The sequence below is a fragment of the Hemitrygon akajei genome, chromosome 2 (genome assembly GCF_048418815.1).
Source record: "Hemitrygon akajei chromosome 2, sHemAka1.3, whole genome shotgun sequence".
NCBI classification, from domain to species: domain Eukaryota; kingdom Metazoa; phylum Chordata; class Chondrichthyes; order Myliobatiformes; family Dasyatidae; genus Hemitrygon; species Hemitrygon akajei.
In genome coordinates, this window is record NC_133125.1 from 40512404 (window position 1) to 40539173 (window position 26770).

Consider the following 26770-nt stretch of genomic DNA (forward strand, 5'->3'; position numbering starts at 1 on the left):
CGGGCTTACCTGCCGCCCGACTCCATTAAGCCGAGCCTCCGCCGCCAGCTTTCTGTTTACCGTTGTCACCTAGCAACGTGGCTCGAGCTCCGCGCGGTCGTCCGCTCGGCGGCGGGAGCAGTGCGCGGACCGGAAGCGGAGATGCGCGCTGCCGAGGGACATTCGCGCATGCGCCCGGGACTGAAGTCGGTTCTGGAGAGCTGGAGACATCGGGTTTGTGACCATAACGTTGTGAGTCGGCCTGATTACACTTGGCAGGTGAGACTAAGACGACTACGCTTTCGCATTTTTGAGCAAAGCCAGCTGCAACGAACCTGTAGGTTGTTTGTCGTTGTTTCGGGAAGGGAAACTGCGCCTCCAGGAAATCCCTTATCGCCACGGTTTCCAGATTGGTTCAGGAGTGCACAGCCCCGGTTTTCAGAGCATCAATCATAAGTGAATCTCTGGAATGTATGTGGTGAAATATACGTACTTTGATAATAAATTAACTTTGAACTTTGAAATCGCTCATTACTGCTCCATACTGCACTGGGCTATAAACGTGCAGTCCCTCATGCATGCAGTTGTAATTTAAATTGCTGTGTTTAAGAGCAACGACTTGAAATGTTTCACTGTCAGCGGCAGATTTAATGCGTGGCGGCGGGGAGTTCCAAACTGGAATGGTCCTAGGGTACAGTGAGTAGCGGTAGCCGTCCTCGTTGGTCTGGATGGTCTTGTAGTTATGGGGTTGGTTTTGTCGGGTTGCTGGTCTGTTATTCTGGTTACACAAAAAGTGACTAATGTTGGATGGAGTTAATGAACACTACTGGCCTTTCTATCATCACTGGTTACAAACCTGGCAGCTCTTCTCTGGGCTTTCTCAAGGTTATTGATGTGAATGGTTTGGTAGAGATCCCAACTGGCACTACAGTATTCAAGTCTTGGACGGACGAGAGTTTTATAAACAATTTCTTTTGTGGTTTTTGAGTAATTTCAAAAGTTACGCCGTAGAAGGCCAAGAATTTTGATGGAACTTGAAATGGTTTGGTTGATGTGTTTTGTCCAGCTAAGGTTATCTGACAGTTCAATGCCCAAGTAGGGGTGATGTTTTACTTTCTGGAGTGAAGTGGTTGCAGGTTCCAGTGTAGTTCAGTTCTGCATAACTCGGGTTTTCGGAGGATTATAGCATCAGTCTTAAATTTGTATCTTCGACATATTTACGAAAATAAAATAATGATTAGCTATATACTATGTTCAGTAACCTGAAATAAAATCAAAATAACTGCTGAAACCGCTTAGCACGAGACCCTGTGGAAAGAGAGCTTTTTGCCAGTTGTTATTCTGATTCTTTTGACAATACTGCTGCATTCTCCTGGATATTTTAATTGTGGTTGATGAATCTTAAATAAAGCCTGAAAGCGAATTGTTTCAGGGCAATCCTGAGTTGATTTGTACTAGTCTGAATTGAGTATTGTCAAAAATGATTATCTTTAAATAACCAAAATGCTCAATTAGTCTCGTTTAATTGCAGAAATGCAAGTCTGAAATGAACTATTCCCAAAATATAATTTGCAGTTCTTATTTTCGATCATCCAATTAATATACTGTATAACAGTTTCTAGATGGCTACATCTAGGCAGTGATATAATAAAATGGTTGCTAAATATGCTGAAATATCTAAATGGCTGTCTCCCAAAGCTACTGTTCCAATTTTTTCTAAATTAGATGTTCAGTAAAGTGAGTGGTATGCGAGAAATCTAACACCCAAATGCTGGAGGAACTCCATGGAAAAGTTCAGTCAATGTTTCGGGCCTGATGAAGGGTCTTGGCCCGAAATGTCAACTGTACTTTCCATAGATGCTGACTCGCCTGCTGAATTCCATTAGCATTTTGAGTGTGCTGCATGGGTTTATAGCATCTACAGATTTTTTCTTGTTTGTGAGAAATACGGTTCTGATTTTGCAATTGCTGCAGAGCTTTTTGCATATTTTGTGTTATTTGATGACGCAGCACCGATTTATTATTTATTTACACCCCTGTCAGCGTATAATTCTTATGAAATTGAGATCTATTGTTTTCCATGGTTAGGTTTACAGTGTGTGAGATAGCCGAGCCTCAAAGGTTGAACTAGTTGCAACCCTTCAAGTTACAACTATGGTTCAGTTTTTTTCCCTTGTTAGTTACCATGATAGGACAGCAGGGCAGCTTGCATAGTAGACTGTTCCAGGAGTTGAGGTTAATGTTTAACAAAACTGAAGTCAAAATGCTTACTATTACCGGTAGTTGATGGTTGTATATGTAGGATATTAAATCTCTTTAGTGTGGCAGTATTCCAGGAGGTAAGGTTAATGTTCAACAGGACCTAAGTCAAACTGCTTACTATTAGTTGATGGTTATGTATGTAGGATATGAATATTAAATCTCTTAAGTCTGGTTTTGTTGTAACATGTAATGGTTGTCAAAGATTTGTTTGGTTATTGCATTTCACCTTCCACTTTCCCCTCAAGATTTAACAAAGAAATGGAGTCGAAACTGCTGCCTAAGGAAGCTGGAAAATTTATAGCTGAAAACAGTAAAGATGTCTATACTGTAGAAGATGGAGTCAAAAAGGTTGCAGAAATGCTCTTGGAAAAGAGGAATACAAAGGAATTTGATCCAACAGGATGGAAGGTGCTTCATGATCTGAATCCACAAACAATGAATGAGGAGTCCATTAACTGGGTATTTGTTACAGACACCCTCAATTTTTCATTTTGGTCTGAAAATGATGATGACAAGTGTTTGGTTAAGTACAAAGGCAAACTGCATAGTGGCTTTTGGTCACTTTGTGCTGCTATTAACAGAGCATTAGATGAAGGTTAGTTCCATGTCAAATTTATTCTTTTATCTTTATTGGGGCAGATTGATAAACCACTGTTTCAGAGTCCACCATTTCTTCTAAGAGATCTAATCATAAAATTTATGGCGCTATTATTGATGTAGGTCTTAAAGTGCAGATAGGGAAATTGAATATTAACACAATTGATGTTTAAATTTCCTGTCAAAGTAATTCAAGAATTACTTTGTCAAAGTAATTCAAGAATGAGAGAATTTCCATTATACAATGCTTTCACAATTTCAGTATCTAAAATCACATTATAGCAATCGAAATATTTTGTATCTTAGAAGCTACTGCAGCTATCTTTACAGGTATGTTTTAGTGATATTTAAAGAATAAATTCTACTGGAATAACATTCAATAATACTTATAGAGCCAATATTTTTTTCAGTCTAGTAACAAAGTATATATGTGAAATTAATTTTCTTTTGTTGAGAAAATGTAAGTAAGGGGATAATGAGAGAATATCATTAAGCTGGATGTAGATTTTATTATGTGGTGAACTATATGTTCCATTCTAAATCAATGGCTGTACTAGAAACTCTGGATAATTTACACTCTCAATCACTCTAATTTTGCCTGTGGTTGGTCTGACATTAAGAGTTGTTATAAATAAAGTTCATCCGGGTAGATTTTTCAACATTGATGACTGGATAACCATGAAATGCTATACAGTGAATAAAAATTAAACTCTGCAGATGTTGAGAACTGAAATAAAAATAGATAGATAGATGATAGATAGATAGATACTTTATTCATCCCCATGGGGAAATTCAACTTTTTTTTTCCCAATGTCCCATACACTTGTTGTAGCAAAACTAATTACATACAATACTTAACTCAGTAAAAAATTTGATATGCATCTAAATCACTATCTCTAAAAGCATTCATAATAGCTTTTAAAAAGTTCTTAAGTCCTGGCGGTTGAATTGTAAAGCCTAATGGCATTGGGGAGTATTGACCTCTTCATCCTGTCTGAGGAGCATTGCATCGATAGTAACCTGTCGCTGAAACTGCTTCTCTGTCTCTGGATGGTGCTATGTAGAGGATGTTCAGAGTTTTCCATAATTGACCGTAGCCTACTCAGCGCCCTTCGCTCAGCTACCAATGTTAAACTCTCCAGCACTTTGCCCACGACAGAGCCCGCCTTCCTTACCAGCTTATTAAGACGTGAGGCGTCCCTCTTCTTAATGCTTCCTCCCCAACACGCCACCACAAAGAAGACCTATAGAACATCTTCAGCATCTCACTACAGACATTGAATGACGCCAACCTTCTAAGGAAGTACAGTCGACTCTGTGCCTTCCTGCACAAGGCATCTGTGTTGGCAGTCCAGTCTAGCTTCTCGTCTAACTGTACTCCCAGATACTTGTAGGTCTTAACCTGCTCCACACATTCTCCATTAATGATCACTGGCTCCATATGAGGCCTAGATCTCCTAAAGTCCACCACCATCTCCTTGTAAATAGAAAATGCTGGAAACATTTAACAGGCCTAGCAGCATCTGTGGGAAGAGAAACAAAATTAACCTTTCAGGTCAAAGCCCCTTCATCAAAACAGTCCTAAATCTTATTTTGACCTGGATTGTCAACTCTGTCTTTCCATAGACACTGCCTAACCTTCAGAGTGCTTCAGCATTTTTTTCTGTTACATGCTTATAATTAGCATGCACTTTGAATTATGTAGATCAAGACATGAACTTTTCTTAGTAGCAGAATTAGTTGATAATTTTTGTTGGTGTCTTTTTATTCAATATCAAGCAATTCCGATCACCAGTGCATCATATTTTGCTAACATAACCCTTCAGCAACTGAAGTATGTGTTGCGTTCGGATACTGATACACCAATGCCAATGATTGAAGAGCGTCTCAGAGTGCTTAAGGAAGCTGGAAGCATTTTGCTGGAGAAGTTTGATGGTTCCTTCCTTAACTGCATTAAGAAGAGTGAGAATAATGCCCAGAAGCTGCTACAGCTTGTGGTGGAGAACTTCCCTTCATACAGAGATGAGGCCATGTTTCAGGTGAGTCTTTTGTGGTTGATCCTTTCTTTTGTCAAAGACTTCACTTTAGCCAAGATATTGAAGAATTCTATTGCAAAGACATAAACAGAATTGGAATTATAGCTGTTTAAGAACATGAACCCTATATCATAACGGGGAGCAATAAAATCTTTAGGAATTTGTGCAGCAACTTTTTTGCATCATAACATTCCCAGTGTCAGAAATGTGTTGCTTGTTATAACTATTTGGTATTTGGTTTGGCAACAACATCTCCACAATCTCCGTCAGCACAGGTGCATCACAAAGCTGTGTGCTTAGCTCCCTATTCAACACTTTTTACACTTATGACAATTCATGCCGTATTTAAGTTTGCTGATGACACCACTGTCGTAGGCCAAATCAAAGGTGGTAATGAATCAGCAGAGGGGAGGGAGATTGAAAATCAGAATGAATGGTGCCATAACAACAACCTCACTCAATGTCAGCAAGAACAAGGAACTCGTTATTGACTTCAGGAGGAGGAAACTGGGGGTACTTGACCTCATCAGGGCATCAGAGATGGAGAGGGTCAGCAACTTTAAATTCATCAGTTTTATTATTTCAAAGGTTCTGTCTTGGGCCCAGCGCATAAGTGCAATTACAAAGAAAGCATGGCAGTACCTCTAATTCCTTAGGAGTTTGTGAAGCATTGGCATATGACATTTAAAAACTTTGTCAAACTTCTAGAGATGGATGGTGGAGAGTATATTGACCGGCTGCATCACAGCCTGGTATGAAAACGTAAATGCTCATGAATGGAAAATCCTACAAAAAGTAGTGGATACAGCCCAGGCCGTCAGGGGTAAATCCCTTCTGCCATTGAGCATTCTCACAGGAAAGCAACGTGCATCATCAAGGCCATGCTCTTTTCTTGCTGTTACAGTCAGGAACAAGGTACAGGAGCTTTAGGATTCTCACAACCAGGTTCAGGAACATTTATTACCCTTCAATCATCAGGCTCTTGAACTAAAGGGGATAATTTCACTTGCCCAATACTGAACTGTTCCCACAACTTATGGACTAAGTTTCAAGGACTTCATCTTATGTTCTCAATACTTATTGCTTATTTATTATTGTTATTTCTTTTTTTAAGACTGATTAGGATCAAAGAGCACTGGCATCAAGGCTCATGGTCATTGAGGCAGGTAGATTAAATGGATACATGGGTGCAAGACATTTTTCTGAGAGAGAGGTGGTGGGGAGAAAGAGTAAGGTGATAGTCCAAAGCCCAGAGGAGCATTGGCCATAGCTGGAATGGAATTTCTGTGATGGTTGTGGGCCAATGTGGTGATGGAGTTCAGGTTACGTACAGTGCTTGTAAAAAAGTTTTCACCCCCGCCTTGGAAGTTTTCAAGTTTTATAGTTTTACATTTTTTTGACACTCAACATCAAAAAAAGATTCTTTCATGTCAAAGTGAAAACTCTACAAAGTGATCAAAATTAATTACAAATATAAAACATAAAATAATTGATTGCAGAAGTATTCACCCCTTCAAGACAGTATTTAGTAGATGCATCTTTGGCAGCAGCTTGGGTCTGTGGGGATAGGTTTCTATCACCTTTGCACAACTGGACACTGCAATTTTTCCCCATTCTTCTTTACAAAACTGTTCAAGCTCTGTCAGATTGCATGGGGATCATGAGTGACAACCCTTTTCAATTTCAGCCACAAATTCTCAATTGGATTGAGGTCTGGACTCTGATTTGGCCACTCCAGGATATTAACTTTGTTGTTTTTAATCCATTCCTGTGAAGCTTTGGCTTTATGCTTGGGGTCATCGTCTTGCTGAAAAACAACTCTTCTCCCAAGATACAGTTCTCTTGCAGCCTGCAGCAGGTTTTCCTCCAGGATTTCCCTGTATTTTGCTGCATTCATTTTACCCTTTTCTTTCACAAGCCATCCAGGGCCTACTGCAATGAAGCATCCCCACAGCATGATGCAGCTACCACCATGCTTCATGGTAGGGATGGGGCATTTTTCATGATGTGCATAGCGTTTAATCTGATGGCAAAGGCCTTAATTTTGATTTCATCAGACAATAGAACCTTCTAGCTGACTTCAGAGTCTCCCACATGCCTTCTGACAAACTAGCCGAGATTTCATGTGAGTTTCTTCAATAGTGGCTTTCTCTATGCCACTATCCCATAAAGCTGCAACTGGTGAAGCACCCAGGCAACAGTTGTTGTATGCACAGTTTCTTCTATCTCAACCACTGAAGCTTGTAACTCCTCCAGGGTTGTCATAGGTCTCTTGGTAGCCTCTCTCACTTATCCTTTTCTTGCATGGTCACTCTGTTTTTGAGGACTGCCTGTTCTAGGCAGATTTACAACTGTTCCATATTTTTACATTTCTTGATGATTGACTTAACTGTACTCTATGGGATATTTAGTGACTTGGACATTTTCTTGAATCCATCCTCTGACATGTGCTTTTGGTGGAGTTGCTTGGAGTGCTCTTTTGTCTTCATGATGTAATTTTTGTCAGGGTACTGACTAAGCAGCAATTGGACCATCCAGATACAGGTGTATTTTTACTACAATCAATTGAAACACCTTGACTGCACAGAGGTCTCCAAAAACAGATCTCCATTTAACTAATTAATGGGGAGATTCTTCACAGTGTGGATTAACAAGGGGATCTTAGGGTCGAAGTAAATAGATCCCTCAAAGTTACTGTGCTAGTTGATGCAGTGGTTAAGAAGGCATATGGTGTTTTGGCCTTCATTAATCAGGGTATTGAGTTTAAGAGCCATGAGGTATAATGTTGCAGCTCTATAAAACTCCAGTTAGACCACACTTGGAGTATTGTGTTCAGTTCTGGTCGCCTCATATTAGGAAGAATGTGGAAGATTTAGAGAGGGTGGAGAGGAGGTTTATGAGGAAGCTGCTTGGATTAGCGAACCAATCTTATGTGCAAAGTTGAGCAAGCTCTTTGGAGTGGAGGAGGATGAGAAGTGACTTGACAGTGGTATATAGATTATAAGAGGCATAGATAGAGCGTCAATACCAGAGGACATTCTTTTAAGCTGAGATGTCAGAGGTGGTTTTTTTATACAGAGAGTTCTAAGTCCCTGAAATGCACTGCCACGGCAGTGTTTAAGGCTGATACATTAGGGACATATAATAGACTTTTAGATAAGCACATAGATAAAAGAAAAAATGGAAGATTATGGGATACGTTATGGGGAGGGTATAGATTGATCATGGAGTAGTTTTATGTATAGTACGTCAGCACAAGATTGTGGGCTGAAGGAGTCAAACTGTGCTGTACTGTTCTCTGTTCAATTTGCTACTCAATGTAGCTAATGGAATGGTGCACACAAAACTTTGAAGTGTAAGAGTGAAATGTGACCAGAAGTACTTGATGGAATTTCTGACCAAGCATTAAACTGATTTAAAAAAATTGTAGCTTCTATTTTGTGATGCATTGATCCATAATGACTCCTTTGTGCTGAAAAATTGCCATCACATGATCTAGTATTGAGGTTTGTGTAGTAGTGAAATGAAATGGAAACATACTGCAGATTTGTTAGAAATTTTGAAGGACAGGTTTTCAATTTTTACTCATGATGTCAGCATATCGCATCAGTAGGATTTTTTTCTGAAATTTTTATTCTTTGTTACCAGGACCAAGTACAAGCAATTTATAATCTTTTTCAGAGCTCCATTGGGATAAAGCAATTAATTCAGTTTGGTTTGTGCTGAAATGTAATGAAATCTTGAAATAGCATTCAACATTGCAGACCAGTTCAGATACTGGTCATGTTTCATTTTAAGATATTTTTTCTTGCATGAAGTAATCAGGATTAAATGTATAATAATCTGGATTTCACTATTTAAATTTTTGCTCAAGCTTGATTTAATTTCATCATGTTGACACTTCATTGTAGGGTATGTCTGCTGCTACTTCTGACATATTCTGTGGTCCTCGTTAGATTGGGTTAGTTGGCTAGTTTAGAAAAAACGTAGATTGTGTGACATAGTGAGCACTGAGAACCTACAAGATCATGCTTTCACTTATTGTCCAATATATGGTGGACTACCTCCCACCCCTCAAGTTACGAGGAGGCTAAAATATTTTATTTATTTAGAGATACAGCGCAGAACAAGCCCTTCTGACCCATTGATTCGTGCTGCCTAGCAACTCACAGACTTAGTCCGAGCCTAATCACAGAGTAAATTATAGTGACCAATTAACCTTCTGACCAGTACATCTTTGGACTGTAGGAGGAAGCTGGAGTACCCAGAGGAAACCCACGTACACTCAAGAAGAACATACAAGTTTTCTTACAGAGTATGCCAGAATTGCGTTCGAACTTCGACACCCCAAGCTGTTATAGCATTGCACTACCCTCTACTACAGGAAGAAGTGTTCTTTGTTTATGTAGAATGATATCAGCCCAGAAAGCTTTTGCTGGCTCTTTGATTGAGAATCAATCAGTCTTTTCTTTGTATACTGTATTTCACATGCTATTTCTTAGATACCTACATTCCTTTTTCTCAGAATTTAATAAGTCAGATGGTAGACTGCTTTTTCTTCTAAAACTGATCTTTAATATGCTTTTTCCCTCCGTAATGTGCTGCAGCCTATTCGTGAACTGCGTTTTGATCATACAAACCTCATTTACAGCAAAGTATGGCACAGGGTTAAGATTTTATAATGTACCTAGAAATAATTTTGTTTTACTGTCACAGGGAAGGTAGAATTTTCTAAATTTTACCAGAAATAGGGATTATTCATTAAGATTGATCTTACTAAATGTAACAAATATCTTGGTATCATAACAAATATTTTGTATCTTAACTATTTTCCTTCATCACTTAGGGGAAAAAAGTTGCATTTTATAAAAGAGCACAGATCCTCGTAGCAGACATCTGGGGTCTTCTAGAAGGAAAGGGGTATGGTTTATTTCATGACATTGCCAGTCTGTCAATGTTTGCAGACTACCGAATCCCTCAGGCACTTGTCTATTTTGGAGCAATGAAGTATTCACAAGAACTCATGGAAAAACTCAAACAAGGTTTGTAATCAATTTAGTACCAATGGTGAATAATTGTGAGAAGGGAGTAACACTGTGCATTTGTTAACAGAAGTCATGAACAAGAAATTTATTCACTTTTTCAGATGTTATGTATGATACCTGCAAAGTCTGTGGACAAAATTAATCAGCTAATGCCCAGTGATCAGTGCTGATTTATTTAAGATAAAGAAATGGCTGGAACGTGTTACGATGTATCAAGGTGTATTGAGGAGTCCATCTAAATGCAATGTTCACTGTTTGACAAATTAGGAGTATTTTATGTAAACAAAGGCTCCTAGCAAGCATTAAAAAGCAGAATTTTGCTAGATAAATAAGGATTTTGTAATATTGAACAAGATAGAATTGTGTTTCAGGACAATAGTTTTAAAAGCAATACAAAATTTATTGTAATCATTTCAAAAAGTAACTTCCATTTTTGACTTCATCTTGAAAGTACCTTAGCTAAAACTTAAGTCCCTGTAATAAAATATACTGTACTGAATAGAATAGTTTATTTTTTTAAATCCAGACAATGTAAGTTCAATTGGTTTTGGGGTCTTTGGAATCAATGTCAGCCTATCAGGATCTGATATGAGCCCATTTAAATTATTGCTTAGATATTCTCTGAAAATACATAGCTGTACAGAATAACCTGTGTTATTCTGGATGACTTCAAGTATCTTTACTTGATCTCCCACTGCAATGAGATGGAGGAAAAAATCTTAAAGATAGAATTGGTGCTCTTGATACATTCTTCTTGTTTTATTGTAATAAGACCACATGCAGAATTAGGCCATTTGGCCCATAGAGTTCACTTTGCCAGTTCATCATGGTTGATTTATTATCCCTCTCAATCCCATTCCCCTACCTTCTCCCCGTAAACTTGGACACCTTGACTAAACAGTATATCTCACTATACAAACTACTTACTACAAATTACTATAATTTGCACATTATACATTCGGACGGAGATGTAACGTCAAGATTTTTACTCTTCACATATGTGAAGGATGTTAGAAATAAAGTCCAATTCAACCTATCTACCTCCGTTTAAAATATACTCAATGACTTGGGCTCCCTTTTGTGAATGCTGCGGACCCAATCTTAGACATCCCTGACACTGGCACCTGGGAGGCAAAATACCATTGGGTGTTTTTTTACCCCACATCTACAGAATCTCCTGTCTGCTCCTCTAACTTTGAAATCTCCTATCACTACTGCACTCCTCTTCTCCCTCCTTCCCTTCTGAGCCATAGAACCAGAATAAGTGCCGGAGAGCCAGTCACTGTAGTTTCCCACAGTATGTTGTGCTCTTCAACAGAATCCAAAGCTGTATACTTGTTATTGAGGGGACCGGTCACAAGGGTACTCTGCACTGGCTGCCTATTCCCTTTCCTGACAGTCACTCAGGCACCTGCCTTCTGCTACCTTGGAGTGACTACCTTCCTATGTGGCGTGGTGTTTTTTTGACAAAGAAGACTGAAGACTCAACATGGCAATACAAGCAAAAGGTTTTGAATAGATTGGAGTTACCAAAGATAATTGGTCTGGTAGTGATATGAATCTCATCCTGCTGTTCTAGTTAATTGAGAGCTTACTCTTTGTTGATGGACCTTATGACTACTTCCTACTGTCCCATTTTTTAAAAAATCTGTCTTATTCACTGTCCCCTCTGCATGTACACTTTCATCTCTCCTGATGGCAGTTCTGTTTATATAGGGATCAATTCATACCAGTTTCTACTGCTAATTGTTCTTCGGTCACTAAACTGTGGAATAAGAAAACATAACTACGTTATGGGGAAAGTAACTAGAACCTGTGAGTTCAGTATGGGAATAGAAATATAAATTGGGATGGTTTGGGTTAAAATTTATCGAACATTTCCAGTTAAATTTTCCAAGTTAACTGAATGTCCATCTTGATTATTGCTAACTAAATAGTTTTGTTACCCAATCATTTTTTTTGTTGCTTTCTGCTCATTTTTACATTCTTCATTGAGAAAAAAGGTTTCTTCTAGAAAAAAGGGCAATTTGTTGGATATATAATACAAATCACAGGTTGTTAGCTACTCTGAAAATGTTTTCTGTAGGTAGAGGAAAGGTTACATTCTGATCAGAATGGAAACAATTAATTTATCCATTAACAAAATCTGACATTGGTGATAACATGGCAAACATCTGGCTAATCATCATAAAATGGATAACTCTATTGTGGTAATTCTAAGTACATGAATGGGGAGGATACATAGGGCTATATCCAAGTGTGGGTCAATGGGACTAGGCAGAATAACAGTTTGGCATGGACCAGATGGGCCAAAGTGCTTGTTTCTTTGCTGTTGCACTCTATGAGCAGGTTAAAACGGAAGATGATTTTGTAAAATTTGATTCGTGCCTTATTATCTAATAGGAAGAAAATCCATCTTGATATTTATTATTTCATTTCTCAAATATTGCAGACTTGAGAATGTAAATTGAAATGTCATTATTTGATATTTTACTCGGAATCTATTTATTTTGTTCCAATTGTTTTATCACTAGTCTAACCAAATTTACTGAAATTAGAAATGCCATTTCAATTTGTCTCCTAGGTGTGCTCTTCCACTCCGGGGACAGAGAGGAGGTGGAAATCAGAGGTTGCTCTATTTGGTGCATTGAGTTAATAATGCATCACATCCGAGAACTTGGAGCACAAAAGAAATGTGTGGATAAAGAGATCAATTCTGTTCTCGTTGATTACTACCTGTGGGATTATGCAAGAGATCACCGAAAAGATATGGCAGATATTCCTATCCATCGTGTCCGATGCATCTACTACTAGTTAGATTCTACACAATTTCTGCAAAGCAAAGAAACATTTTGTTATGGGTGGTATGGTTGAATTGCTCATTTATATTAAATTGCCAACATTTAACTATTTTTGTACACCTCCAAAGTTGTGATTTTAGAATTATGGTATTTTATAAAATTGTTCGAGTAGGTAATACGGGTTTTAAAAAAACACAAACTGTGGGGGAACTCAGCAGGTCAAGTAGCACTGATGGAGGTGCAGAGATGGTGAACATTTTGGGCTATGATCCTCCATCACAACTGAAAATGTAGAGAAAAGATAGCCAGTATAAAGAGATGAGAGGGAGGCTGGTAGGTGATATATGGAATCAGGTGAGTTGGAGGATAATGGGCAGATGAAGCCAGGTAAGGGAGAGGGAGGAGAACATTTGGACAGGGTGGGGTGGGGGTGGGCTGCTGGGCAGATGCAGCCGGATGAGAGAAGGAGGAAGATGGAGGCTGGAGGGTGATGGGATAAGAGCAATAATGGGCAGATGGAACCAGGTGGGGACTGGTAGGAAACACAACCAAGAAAAAAGAAATCCAGGTGGATAGATGTGTAGATGATGAGCAGATAGAACCAGGTGGGGAAGTTCAGAGATCTAGGTAATGGGTGGGGGTTGGGAAAGCAAAACAGATGTGAGTTACCTGAAATTGGAAAATTCTATGTAAGTCATTGTATTGTAATCTACTGTGTGGAATGTACAGTGTTGTTTTTCTAGTTTATGTTTGATCTCCCCATTGAAGAAAGTGGTAGACAGACAGATTGGTGTGGGAATAGGAAGGGGAGTTGGAAATGATACAACTGGAAGCTCAAAGTGACTGTTGCAGGCAGTGTACAGATGCTCAGCAAAACGGTTGTTTGGTTTTGTCAAAGTAAAGGAAGTTATGCCATGAATACTGGATGCTATAGACAAAGGGTAGAAAAATGTATGTGAATCTTTGCCTCAACTGAGTGTTTAGGTCCCTGAACAGTGGTGGGTTTGGGGGGAGAAAAGATCCAGGGACAAATGAGAGGTGTCAGAAATGGACCAAATGAATTTCAGGGCAGGGTGGAAGTTGGAAGCAAAGTTGATGAAATTAACAAGCTCAGCATGGGTGCATGAAGCAGCACCAATGCGTCACCAATATAGTGCAGAAAGAGTTGGGGAGCAGTACCAGGAAAAGCTTTCATGTAGCCAACGAAAAGGCAGGGACACATGGCTACCCCTTGAATTTGGAGTAAGTGGAAGGAGCAGAAGGAGAAATTGTTGAAGGTGAGGACCAGATCTGCCATATGGATGGAACTGGTTGGGTCTGTTATTGAGAAAGAAGCAGAGAGCGGAGCACTTTAAGAACTTCTTGATGGGGATAGAAGTGTATGTGGCATTGGACATTCATGGTAAAAATGAGGTGGTCAGCGCTGGAGAATTGAGCATTAAGATCGAGAGCTTGTGAAGTGTCATGGATGTAGATGTGAAGGGACTGAACCAAGGGAGATTGAATGGAGTTGAACTATGCGGACACAATTTCAGTGGGGTAGGAGCAAGCAGAGAAAGTGGGCCTACCTGGACAGTGGGTTTTGTGGATCTTGGGTAGGAAGTAGAAATGATCAGTGCAAGGTAGAGTATTATGAAGTTGGTGTCAGTGGATGGGAAATCTCCAGAATTGATGAAGTTAGTGATGCTGGGGAAGATAGTGGCCTGGTGGTGCAAAGATTCTTTGTGAAGGGGTCTTTTACAAGGGGTCAGTAAGAGGAGGGGTATGTCAGATGTGAGAAGGGGGGCAAATTGAAAGACACTGGGGTTCTCCAAGGAATTTACTTAAAATGACTGCTTAAAAAGGAGAGTGGGGTAAAGAGACAAGACTGAAGTAGCTAAAACACCTAAAGGTGTGTTCTACTTGCATTGACAGAGCATCAGCCAGCTCAACAAGAGTACAATTACATATTTTACTGTTTACTGTTATTTCATAAGCTATAGGCCTGTAGTTTGATCTCAAATTGTCTGGAACTAAGTCAGGAAGTGATAGTGTAGGCAACGCATCAAAACTGTTAAGAAATCACATCACTTTCGATGTCAGTCTGCAGAAGCTGGATTGATGTGGGTATCTTCTGCTCCAGAGAAATGCATTATGAAAGGAAATGGCAGGCAAGGCAGCTAACCCCAGCTGAGACTTAAACAATGGAAGAGTTGCTACATGGCCCATCTTCCTAGTTTGAGAATTGATTTTTGTCAACACATAAATATATTAGTTATATTAATTATAATTGTTTATTTACAATTTAATATATAACATTGCAACACCCCATGTTTACCTTCGCTGAAACACTCATTTACTGTTCATATGTACAATTATAATGCTGTCAGTAACAGAGCTCCATTCATCTAATTATAATGACTCCTTTTAGAGTTAATGCAATTAGGATTCTCATTCTTGGGAAAACGTTGTGACTGCTAAGGCAACTGTACATTTGCTGAGGAAACCAAACAAAATTAAACATCCTGCAATCATCAATAGTTATCCCCACTTGCGATCTTCTTATCACAACCTGTTTTAGGATTGTTTCTGTGAATTCCAACAATGACTTTAGAATATTAGAAATAACATCCAAAATAAGTCTCTTTGGAAATGGTTCCAAAGTGATCAGGATTGTTATTTTGATTTACTTTTATTGTTAATGGCCATTAGAAACACCTGTTACTGTTTGCCCTTGTGATTTTATTTTAACGGTTTTAATATCAAGGTTATAATGCGCAACCTCTTTTAGAAGACATAGTGTGCTCACGGGGTGGGGGGGGAGTGTGAATTGGCCATGTTTCACACTAATCTCAGTGTCCTGCTGCAGAGTAAATGGTACAAAGGCACCTTTGGATTTTACAGCGTAGTTTACGATAATCCTTCAGCAAAATCAGTATTATGATGATGGATTAAACAGACATCAAAAATTTAAATTATAACAATTACTTCCCCAACCCTATCTAAATCTTACACTCAAGAAATCAATGGACATTTCTTTTACTGCGTAACTTCAATCTGTAAACACAAACATTATTTGGCCTTCCTGTTCTTCTTACAAAATTATATCACTTCATATTTAGCATTATTGAAATTCATTCTCCAATTGTAGACCATATTTTCTAGTTTAGTAATGTCTCCTGAATGTTATCAGTCTCCCTTTGTACTAATTACACTGCCCAATGTCGTGTCATCAAAGTTTGGAATAGTACTTATTACTTTTGTATCCATATCAATCACATGAACAATACTGAACTCCCAGCACTGTTCACTTTTTCTCAGGCTTTGCCAGTCTCAATAGCTACTTTTAATTTGTATTGTCGTCTTTTTTTGCAGTCAGCTTGGTATCCATTCTACTACTTGTCCCCATTTCAAATGCTTTGATCCTGTTGGTGGGGATCATTGGAACTGGGCACATTGATTCAACCATTTTGTACAGTTGAGTTCCTACTCTGAAATGGCTGTGACTCTTTGGAATTCTCCACTACAGAAAGTCATTGAATATATTCAAGGTGGGGATTGGCAGTCACTTGAAGTACAGGAATGTCAAGGGGCATTGAGGCCAAGATTGGAGATGCAAAAATTTGAGGGAGGAGATTTCAGGGACTTCTACTCTTGTTTCTAATGCTGTTAGATGAGTATATCGTTTGGTTATTTTGTAAGACATTTAAAAAAATTCAAATGATATTACAACTATTGTCTGCTCTTCCCATAAGCCTAAGCTAATGAGAGAAGGTGGCATGTGGTATACAGTATATGTTGGAATAGATGAGACTGGTTCAATGGTGTTTATTATTAACAGAAAATTTTATGTAATTGTTATAAAATCAATAATTGGCTTATTATTGTCACATATAATAAGGTACAGTTAACATAATCTTGTTTTACATGCCATCCATACAGATTATTTCAGTACGTCAAGTAGTACAAGGGAAAAACAATAACAATGCAGAAAATGGTGTTATAGTTGCAGAGAAAGTGCCGCACATTCAATAAGATGCATGCCATGACAGGGTAAATTGTAATGTCAGGAGTTCATCTTATACAAGATCTGCATTCAGTATTCTTATAAGTCAGATAGAAGCTGTTCTTAAGCCTGGAGGTACATGCTTTCAGGCTTTTGTACATTCTGCCTGATAGAAGGAGGAAGAAAGAATATCTGGGATTGTGTTGTCTGCTTTCCCAAGGCAGTGTTTCTTATGGAAGAAAAGTTGCACTTGTAGTCTTGAGCAGAGTCGTTGGCAAATGAGGCCATAATGTATCTGGATAGGTTGCTTTCTGTGGTAGATCTACAAAATTGGACAGTGCCTATTTCCTTGGCCTCCTGAGGAAGGAGAGGAAATGGTAATATAATAGTATCAGTGGGTCTAGAATTGATCCTTCGGCAATGTCTGCTGTAACATTGCTCCAGTCTGGTAAGCAATCTTTCATTACTGCTACTTTGTTGATTTTCTATCCATATTGCTAATGTAATAGACAATTCTACATTTTTCAATTTCCTCCTTCAAATGGAATTCATATTTCAAGAACAAATGAATGATTTTGAACTTTTGCTCATATGATGTGTAATGTATTCTTCCTCAATACCAACATGTTGGAGTTCATCCTAGACATAGATGCTACAGAATCTTTTTAAGCATTTAGTAATTGCCCAAGTAACAAATGTCTTTTATGATATTTATTGTTTTGTCAGGATCTGGGCATTGCTTGCATAGCTCTTATGGCCCATTCTTAATTGCCTTTAAATGTGAATTACTTTCTTGAGCCACAGTCCGTCAGTGTTGATGTAAAAAGCACTCACTGTTGCTGCTTCAGGGTTTAGCCGCTGGGACCATGAATCAGTGGTGTTGATATATTTCTAATATGGGGTTGTATATGACTTGGAGGGGAAAATGTAGATGAGATGCTCTCTTGTCCTCAGTAGTAGAATTTCCTGATTTGGGTGACCGTGCAGAAGTAGTCCAGGTACACAACAGTAGTGCATTTTTGTATGATATACACAGCAACAGCATTGGTGGTGCTCGTCACCTCTTCGCCTTAATGTTCTCTTCCTGCATGCAGGTTTGGACTTCATTATGAACAAGGAATTGAACAATGTGCTATAATTTGGGGAACACCTTTAGAAGGAAGGCCATTGGTAAAGCTACTAAATATAATTGAGCCCAGAACATTTTCCTGAGGAAATGATAGGTCCTGGAGCTACAAACAATCTGCTGGAGGAGCTCACTAGTTCAGGCAGCATTTGTAGGAACCGTTGATATTCCAAGTCAGAACTCTATATCATGACTGAGGTGAGATGGCAGTATAAAGAGAAGGGGCTGGTGAGAAATGGGTCTGAAGTAATTGGTGGACCAAGAAGGGATGTAAAAAGACAGGCAGTTTGTGCCAAGTAGACACATACAAAATGCCTCCTGACCTGAGTTCCTCCAGCATTTTATGTGTTAACTCTGGATTTCCAGATTCTGCAGAACCTCTTGTGTTTTTGCTGTACCAGGTAGAGATGGAGTCAGAGAGAGAGAGAAAATATATTGAGAAACAGAAGTAAGGTCTGCTGAAGGAGGATAAGCAGGAACGCAGGAATTACCAGTGCTGGATGCTGATGTACTGGGACTGGGATGATTAGCCTCCAGTAATCATAAACATCTCCATGAAGTATTTTTCCCTTGATTTCCACATGATGTGTTGATGTCAAGTGCAATCATTCTCTTCTCATCTTTGGAATCCATTTGGTGCAACTAGATGCTATAAAGATCAAAAGCAATGCACAAAAAATGCTGGAGGAACTCAGCAGGCCAGGCAGCATCTATGGAAAAAAGTAAGCAGTTGATGTTTCAGACCAAGACCCTTCATCTGAGTCCTGATGAAGGGTCTTGACCCAAAACGTCAATTGTATACTCTTTTCCATAGATGTTGGCAGACATACTGAGCTCCTTGAGCATTTTGTGTGTTCCTTTTGATTGCCAGCATTTGAAAATTTTCTCATGTTTGCTATAAAGATCAATTTGTGTAGGCTTTTATTATTAGAGAAATTGGGAGGTGGTCTGCAACCAATTACAGACATTCCCCCTTTTCTCTCCATGCTCCCTATCTCAGCACGTTACAGTCTACTCACTTTTGTAAGATTTTCTAGTTAAGAAACGCCCTTAACTTGAAATGGCATCTCTCTTTACAGAGTCTGATTGATTTACATAAGAACATAAGAAATAGGAGCAGGAATAGGCTATCTGGCCCATCGAGCCTGCCCCACCATTCAATAAGATCATGGCTGATCTGTCCGTAAACTCAGCTCCATCTACCTGCCTTTTCCCCATAACCTTTAATTCCCTTACTATGTTAAAAAACCTATCTAACTATCTTAAATATATTTAGTGAAGAAGCCTCAACTGCTTCCCTGGGCAGAGAATTCCACAGATTCACCACTCTGGGACAAACAGATTCTCCTCATCTCCGTCCTAAATCTTCTCCCCTTAATCTTGAGGCAATGTCCCCTAGTTCTAGTCTCACCTACCAATGGAAACAACTTTCCCAGTTCTCTCTTATCTATCCCTTTCAAAATTTATGTTTCTATAAGATCCCCTCTATTCTTCTGAATTTCAGAGAGTATAGTCCCAGGCGACTCAATCGCTCCTCATAATTTAACCCCTTCATCCCTGGAATCAAACTGGTGAGCCTCCTCTGCACTGCCTTCAAAGCCAGTATATCCTTCAAGTGTGGAAACCACAACTGTACACAGTACTCCAGGTGCAGCCTCACCAGTACCCTGTATAGTTGCAGCATGACCTCTAGCAATGAAGGCCAGCATTCCGTTTGCCTTCTTAATAACCTGTGTACCTGCAAGCCAACTTTCTGTGATTCATGAACAAGCACTACCAAAACCCTCTGTCCAACAGCATGCTATGATCTTTCACTATTTAAATAATAATCTGCTCTTCTATTATTCCTTCCAAAGTGGATGATCTAGCATTTACCAACGTTGTATTCCATCTGCCAGACCTTGGTCCACTCACTTAACCTATCTATATCCCTCTGCAGACTCTCCACATCCTCTGTACAATTTGCTTTTCCACTCAGTTTAGTGTCACCAGCAGATTTTGCTATGCTACACTCAGTCCCCCTCTTACAAATCATCAATATAAATGGTAAACAGCTGTGGCACCCCACTCACCACTGACTGCCAACCAGAGATACACCCATTTATACCAACTCTCTGCCTTCTATCGGTTAACCAATCCACTATCCATGCTAATACAGTTCTTCCAACTCCATGCATCCCTATCTTATTTATAAGTCTCTTGTGCACCTTATCGAACGCCTTCTGGAAATCCAAGTATACGACATCCACCTGTTCCCCTCTATCCATTGCACTCATCATGTCCTCAAAGAACTCCAGTAAGTTTGTCAAACAGGACCTGCCCTTTCTGAATCCATGCTGCATCTGTCTAATGGAAGCACTCCTTTCTAAATGTTTCACTATTTTTTCCTTAATGACAGCTTCAAGCATTTTCCCGACTACAGATGTTAAGCTAACTGGCCTATAGTTGCCCGCCTTTTGACTACAGCCTCTTTTAAAAAGTGGCATGAAATTTGTTGTCTTCCAGTCTGCTGGGACCTGCCCAGAGTCTAGAGAGTTTTGATATATGATTACCAACGCATCTACTATAACCTCCGCCAATTCCTTCAGCACTCTGGGATGCATCCCATCAGGACCAGGGGACTTATCTACCTTCAGGCCCTCTAGTTTGGTTTAGTGACAGAGATTTTATCGAGGTCCTCACCTCCCATTTCGTCCATAACATCTTTCTTTGGCATATTAGACGTGTCCTCCACCGTGAAGACCGACATAAAATAGTCGTTCAACGCCTCAGCCATTTATTTATCACCCAATATCAATTTCCCCTTCTCGTCTTCCAAGGGCCCTTTGTTGACTTTAGTCACCCTCTTCCACTTATATTTATAAAATCTTTTGCTATCTGTTTTTATATTTTGTGCTAATTTGCTGAACTATTCCAATATTTTCTGCTTTTATTTCTGATTTCCAACAACCTTTTGCTCCAATTACACTTTAGCTTGTTCATTTTTTTAAATTTCCATTTTATGGTAGCTTTTGAGATGTGATGCAACCTTACAACCACATGGTGTCACCACCACATTATCAAGTTATGTATTGCTCAAGTTTGAGTTTATTGTTATCTGTCTGTACCTGTATACAACCAAATGAAACAACATTCCTCCAGACCCAAAATACATGTATCACTTACAGCACATAAAATAAAATATTACCACAAATAAGTAAATAAAGTGGATACAGCAAAGATTAAATAATTTTAAATCAGGGTGTTGTGCCATTCTTGACACTGAGAAAAAAAAAATTCTAATTGATTAAACTGCATTGTCTAAACTACACGATTGCATTGATATTGGAATATGCAATAAGGAATAACAACCAGATACATAAGCTGTTGAATGGTACCCATTTGTCTTGATATTTATGGCTCATCTGAAATACTATAAATAGCTATCAGGTTAATAAAGTAATCATAAAAAAGTCAGTAAATCACATACCATTGGTGTTGATACATATTTCCAAAAGTTATTTTTCTCTAAGTAGAATAAAGTACCTACATTTACAATTTAAAAATAAATAAAATGCTGGGATATACAGCAGTCCAGGCAGCATCTGTGGAGGAAGAAAGAATTAATGTTTCAAGGTAATAATCTCTTATAGGAACCCTAAAATATGGATATGTAATGGACCAAGATGTAGCCAGGTGCATCCACATGAGACCCAGCTGTGCCAGCCTTTTTGTTGGCTACGTGAAACAATTAATATTCCAAGTCTTCGCTGGTAAAGCTCCCTTACTCTCTCTCTGCTACTTACTGAATGTGAAGTGTCATGTATGTAAGTTGCTTCATGAACCTATGCTAAGCTCGTCAAATACATCATCTTTACCTCTAACTTCCATGCTGCCTTTCAATTCACTTAGTCCATTTCTAAAACTCTCCCCTTCCTCAATCTCTGTCTCCATCTTGGGGGGGAACTGTCTATGGATTTTCTTTATAAACCTACCAACTCCCATTGTCTCCTGTGAAAATGCCATTCCTGTTTCTCAGTTCCATTGTCTGCAGAATCTGTTCCCAAAATGAGGACATCAGCAATGTCTCCTTCAAAACACAGGATTGCCTTTCCTGCAATATTGATGCTGTCCTCACCCCCATATCCATTTTCTGGACATCTGTCATCACCCCATCTTCTCATCGCCTTAACAGGCACAGAGTTCTTGTCCTCACTATCAGCCCACGAGCCTTGGCATCCAACACATCATTCTCTGCAACTTCTACCAATGCGATCCTACACGCCCCCCCAAAAAAAACCTCTCCATTTTCTTCAGGGATCACTACATCCATGATTTTCTTATGCATTTGTTTCTTCTCAATAAAATCCCTCCTGGAACTCAATTCCTAAAAGCAGAAATGCTACATGTGCCCATTCACTTTCTCCCTCGCTTCTGTTCCAGGCCCTGACAGTCCTTCCACGGAACCCAATACAGATTACCTTCACTCCATCCACAAAAAGCAGAGCTTCCCATTGGCCAACTATTTTAATTCCTATCCCACTCCTGTTCTGACATATTGGTTCATGCTCTCCCTATTGATAAGGCCACTTTCAAGGTTGGGGGAGCAACACCTCATTTGTCTAGGTAGTCTCTAACTTGATGGCATGATTTTTTCTCTAATACCCAGTACTTTTCCACTCCCCATTCCATTACTCTGTCTCCCCTCTTACCACTTCTCACCCGCTTATCTCCTCTCACCAAGTATCCCTCATCCCCTTTCTCCCATGGTCCACTCTCTTCTAACAGATTCTTTCTTCAGCCCTTTATCTTTTCCACTCCCAGCTTCTCTTCATCCTCTTCCCCCACCCACCTGATTTCACATACCACATTCTTGCATGTACTCGTCCCATCCCCTTTCCTTTCCAGTTGACTCTTTATTTCTGTTGATGCTGCTTGGTCAGCTGAATTCGTCCAGCATTTTGTATCTTACTCTAATGTTTACATGAACTTTTTTTCTAGTTTACCAGTTCATTTTTTTTTTTGCTTACTGACTCAGGCCTTTCACGATCTCCTAAGCACTTTACACTCAATGACAATAATCATAAGGACACAAAAAATAGGATCATAGGATTCAGGACAAATCTAATCCAACTAATTTATCATTGACCTCACTTTCAATCATTAGCAAAGTGGTAGGATTTGTGGGAACAGATCTATCGTGGAAATATTTGGAAATAACCTTTTCAGTGATGTCAATTATTGAATATATGTTAATGACCTTCTCACTGATATCCTTTTGAGGCTTGACAACAGGAAGAAACCAAAGGCCCATGAGTCAGTCCACATCAGGGACTCAGAGGTAAAGAGGATCAACAATTTTATATTCCTTGGCCTGATCATTTCAGAGGATCTGTTCTGGGTCTAGCATACAAGTGCTGTTACAAAGAAAGCACGGCAGCCCCATGTGCAAAGGCTCAGCACATCATCTAAAACTGACAGATTTCTATTGATGTGCAGCAGAAAGTATACTGCTTGCATCATGACCTGGTGTGAAAACAGCAATGCCACCGAACAGAAAAAAACTACAGAAAGTAGTGGATACAACTTAGTCCATCACAGTGAAGTCCTCCCCGCCACTGAGCACATCTGTCACAGGTAAGTAAGCAGCATCCATCAAGGACCCCAACCATCCAAACCACATTCTCTCCTCACTGCTACCATCAGGAAGGAGGTACAGGAGCCTCAAGACCCACACCACCAGTATTTTAAAATTTCATTTTCTATTTGCAACTTGCCTTTTACAATGTTTATCTGGTGTGCGTTCTTTCATGGATTCTATTTTCTTGGTATTTATTCTAAATGCTTGCCAGAAAATGGATCTCAGCGTTGCATATGGTGATGTATAATATAGGTACTTTGAACTTGGCTCCACATCTCACTCAGCAACCCTTTATTGAGCTGAATTCTAAAATGAGATAGGAAAATTGCCTTAGGCCCAACCATCTTCAGCTGCTTCATTATTTACCATCCTTGATGTCTACACAAATTTAGATTAATAAAGCACAGAAACAAGCTCAGGCACAATTCATCCTTGCGATCAGAGGTGCCCAAGTAAACTGGCACAAGGAAATCAGCAGATGCTGGAAATTCAAGCAACACACACAAAATGCTAGTGGAACACAGCAGGCCAGGCAGCATCTATAGGGAGAAGCACTATCAACATTTTGGGCTGAGACCCTTCATCAGGACTAACTTGTCCTTCCATCTATTGCCCTTCACCATTGTATGAACCTCTCTCGTCATCCTTCGGCCTTCTCTACTCCATTAAAACCAGTCCCACCCTATTCGGTCCATCGTAACTCAAGCCCTCCAGACCTGGTGGCATTCTTTTGAATCTTTTCCACTCTAGCTTTATCACAACCAGAAATGCATAGTATTCCAAGTATCATCTCACAAATGAATTATATTTAATTTATGGTAATACTGCATAAACAAAATGCATACATTTGCTTACTGAGGCTGCACTGACAAGCATCTCAATTTTGCGATCTCTACCACCACAATGTTGCCATTATATGAGACACTTGCAGATTATTCCTTGGAAATAAGACTGCCATTCCCTTGGTTTAAATCTACCTTCAGTAGGATTACAGTACATAAGTGACTCAGCTGTACCTTCTCATTAACAGCTAGATATCAAGTTTTAGCTGTAACACCCCCCACCATCTTTATTCTCACCACCGAAGACAAGTCTATTAAACAGCTGAGTTCTGAATTATCTTGTTCTAAACAAGAGGTAAAACTGACCAGTGTTCTACAATTCAATGTGAAAATTGGAAGTTAATTCTAGGGAATTGTTGAGAACTAGAGCCATGACAGAGGTCAGTTGGTGGAACAGAAATAAACAGGATAAGAATTGAAATAAAGCTGGGACAGTAAGTCCAGAATAGAGATACATCAGGAATAGAATTTAGTAAAATCAGGAATAGGACTAAAGTAAATAGAATATGACAATGAGTACAGCATGCTTACCTACATCTACAAGGCATAGCGTATAAAGATGGAAGTCATATTGCAGCAGTATAAAATTTTGGCCAGGCCACATTCAGGGTATTGTATGCAGTTTTAGTTATACAGGTTCTGGAGAAGGCACAGAAGTTAAACCAAGATGTCCAGATTGAAAAGTATGAGCTACAAGGGGTGATTGATAAGTTTGTGCCTTAAGGTAGGAGCGAATTTTAGGAAACCTAGCGCATATACTTTTCAACATAGTCCCCTCCTACATTTACACACTTAGTCCCGTAGTCCTGGAGCATATGGATCTTGGACCTCCAGAAAGTGTCCACAGCAGGGGTGACTGATAAGTTCATGGCCCAAGGTAGGAGATGAGTTATACAGCTTTTGTTACATGCACATGCAATTCAACTCAGTGATTGTGCAGAAAGTTTGCAGTTAACGCATCCGGGTGACTGATAAGTTCATGGCCTAAGGTAGATGAGTCATTAACTGCAAATTTCTGCATAGTTAACCTGCACTTGCATGTAACGAGAGCTGTATAACTCATCTCCTACCTTGGGCCACAAACTTATCTATCACCCTTGCTGTGGTCACTTTCTGGAGGTCCAAGATCCATATGCTCCAGGACTACGGGACTAAGTGTGTAAATGTAGGAGGGGACTATGTTGAAAAGTATATGCGCTAGGTTTCCTAAAATTGACTCCTCCTACATTAGGCCACCAACTTATCAATCACTCCTCATACATGGGAGTTTGTACGAACATTGCTTTCTCTGGAATGTTGAAGGGTAGATAAGCGACTGAAGTGTCACGGTACTTAAAGTAAGTAATTCAGCTCGAGCTGAATCCAGATGGGTTAAATGTCAGGCTCATGCTGTTCCTACATGCTTGATAGCCATGTGGAGTGGTTTAAAATTCTCCCGTTCTACTAAATCTAGTTACTGGCAGTGGATGGCAACTGCCAAAGTACCATCTGCAACATTACACCCAGGTAGTAAATTGACCTCTAAAACTAGTCAGCCCATTCCCTGTTCATTATGTAGCTTTAGCAATTTACCCAAGCCTTAACATTTCCTGTGGGTGTGGGAGGAAGGGTAAATGAATGCTCAACTGTGTAAATTTGTCACTTATCAAATCTACCAAAAAGATGACTGACCCATCAGGGAAACTTTAAGGTGGTGCTGTGCTGAGCATACATGCACATAAATGGCCAAATTTGCATTCAACCAGTACACATCTCCATAACTGCTCAGACTCTGCCTTATGTATTCAGTAATTCTATTCTCCACGCTACCTTTTCAAATCCATTATCTAACAGAGGACATGGTCTTCACAAATGCACACTTAACTATTACTTTGGCTAGCATGTTAGGTAAACAGAATCTCCTATTTATAGATGCAGGCCCTTCCAGACCAATGAGCCTAATCACAGGACAAATTACAATGACCAATTTACCTAAGCAGCAGGTCTTTGAACTGTGAGCAACAAAGCACTTGGGAAAACCCATGCACCCCTGGGGAATATGTTCTTAAAAGACAGCACTGGAATTAAACTTCAAACTACAGAATGCCGAGCCATAATTGTGTTGTGCTAACCTCATATGAAGAGGAATTTAACAGCCACTATTTAGGATAACTTAAATTGCAAATACACTATAGCTTGTGTTGATTGGCCAATGGAAAACTGTTGACATCTCAGCCATGAACTCTGTAGGAAGTGCTGCAATCCTATCAATCACAACAGGATCTTACCTTTTAATGTAAATAGTTTAACTTGCTGCATTTCAACCTTACTGTCGCATTTAATTATAAAACAGATTAGTCCAAGTATGTTAATACTCAATAAATGAAACATTTTATAAACCATTGGTTATAGTGATTAAAAGGACCTCAATGGTGACACCAGGTTCTTGAGCAAGCTAGCATAACATTTAATAATGAATCATTAGTGGAAGACAAATC

The 26770-nt window shown here is 39.4% G+C and overlaps 2 protein-coding genes across 5 annotated transcripts in view; one reads left to right on the forward strand and one right to left on the reverse strand.

Moving 5' to 3' along the window:
* Nucleotides 1–132, reverse strand: part of LOC140741055 (kinesin-like protein KIF27) — a 59492-nt gene extending 59360 nt beyond the window's left edge. The window contains exon 1 of the mRNA XM_073070732.1: nucleotides 10–132. The gene's annotated coding sequence lies outside the window, so the exon portion shown is untranslated. The remainder of the gene's footprint in view (nucleotides 1–9) is intronic.
* qng1 (Q-nucleotide N-glycosylase 1) lies at nucleotides 132–12831 on the forward strand. 4 transcript variants are annotated; one of them, XM_073070774.1, is made up of 5 exons: nucleotides 132–258; nucleotides 2487–2836; nucleotides 4618–4877; nucleotides 9721–9916; nucleotides 12504–12831. In XM_073070774.1, exons 2-5 carry the CDS (start codon nucleotides 2500–2502, stop codon nucleotides 12731–12733), a joined length of 1023 nt encoding a protein of 340 aa, XP_072926875.1. In that variant the 5' UTR covers nucleotides 132–258; nucleotides 2487–2499; the 3' UTR covers nucleotides 12734–12831. The 4 variants fall into 4 exon arrangements, with proteins under 4 accessions (XP_072926875.1, XP_072926885.1, XP_072926895.1 ...); XM_073070784.1 differs by lacking the exon at nucleotides 132–258 and adding an exon at nucleotides 268–450; XM_073070794.1 differs by lacking the exon at nucleotides 132–258 and adding an exon at nucleotides 547–675.
* Nucleotides 12832–26770: the final 13939 nt, after the last annotated feature.

What these genes read in the sequence shown, in the direction of transcription:
- qng1 (XM_073070774.1), top strand. Translation starts at nt 2,500, where the DNA reads ATGGAGTCGAAACTGCTGCCTAAGGAAGCTGGAAAATTTATAGCTGAA. An exon ending in GAGATGAGGCCATGTTTCAG is followed by an intron (nt 4,878 to 9,720) that starts GTGAGTCTTTTG and finishes TTCATCACTTAG; the next exon opens with GGGAAAAAAGTTGCATTTTA. An exon ending in CATGGAAAAACTCAAACAAG is followed by an intron (nt 9,917 to 12,503) that starts GTTTGTAATCAA and finishes TTTGTCTCCTAG; the next exon opens with GTGTGCTCTTCCACTCCGGG.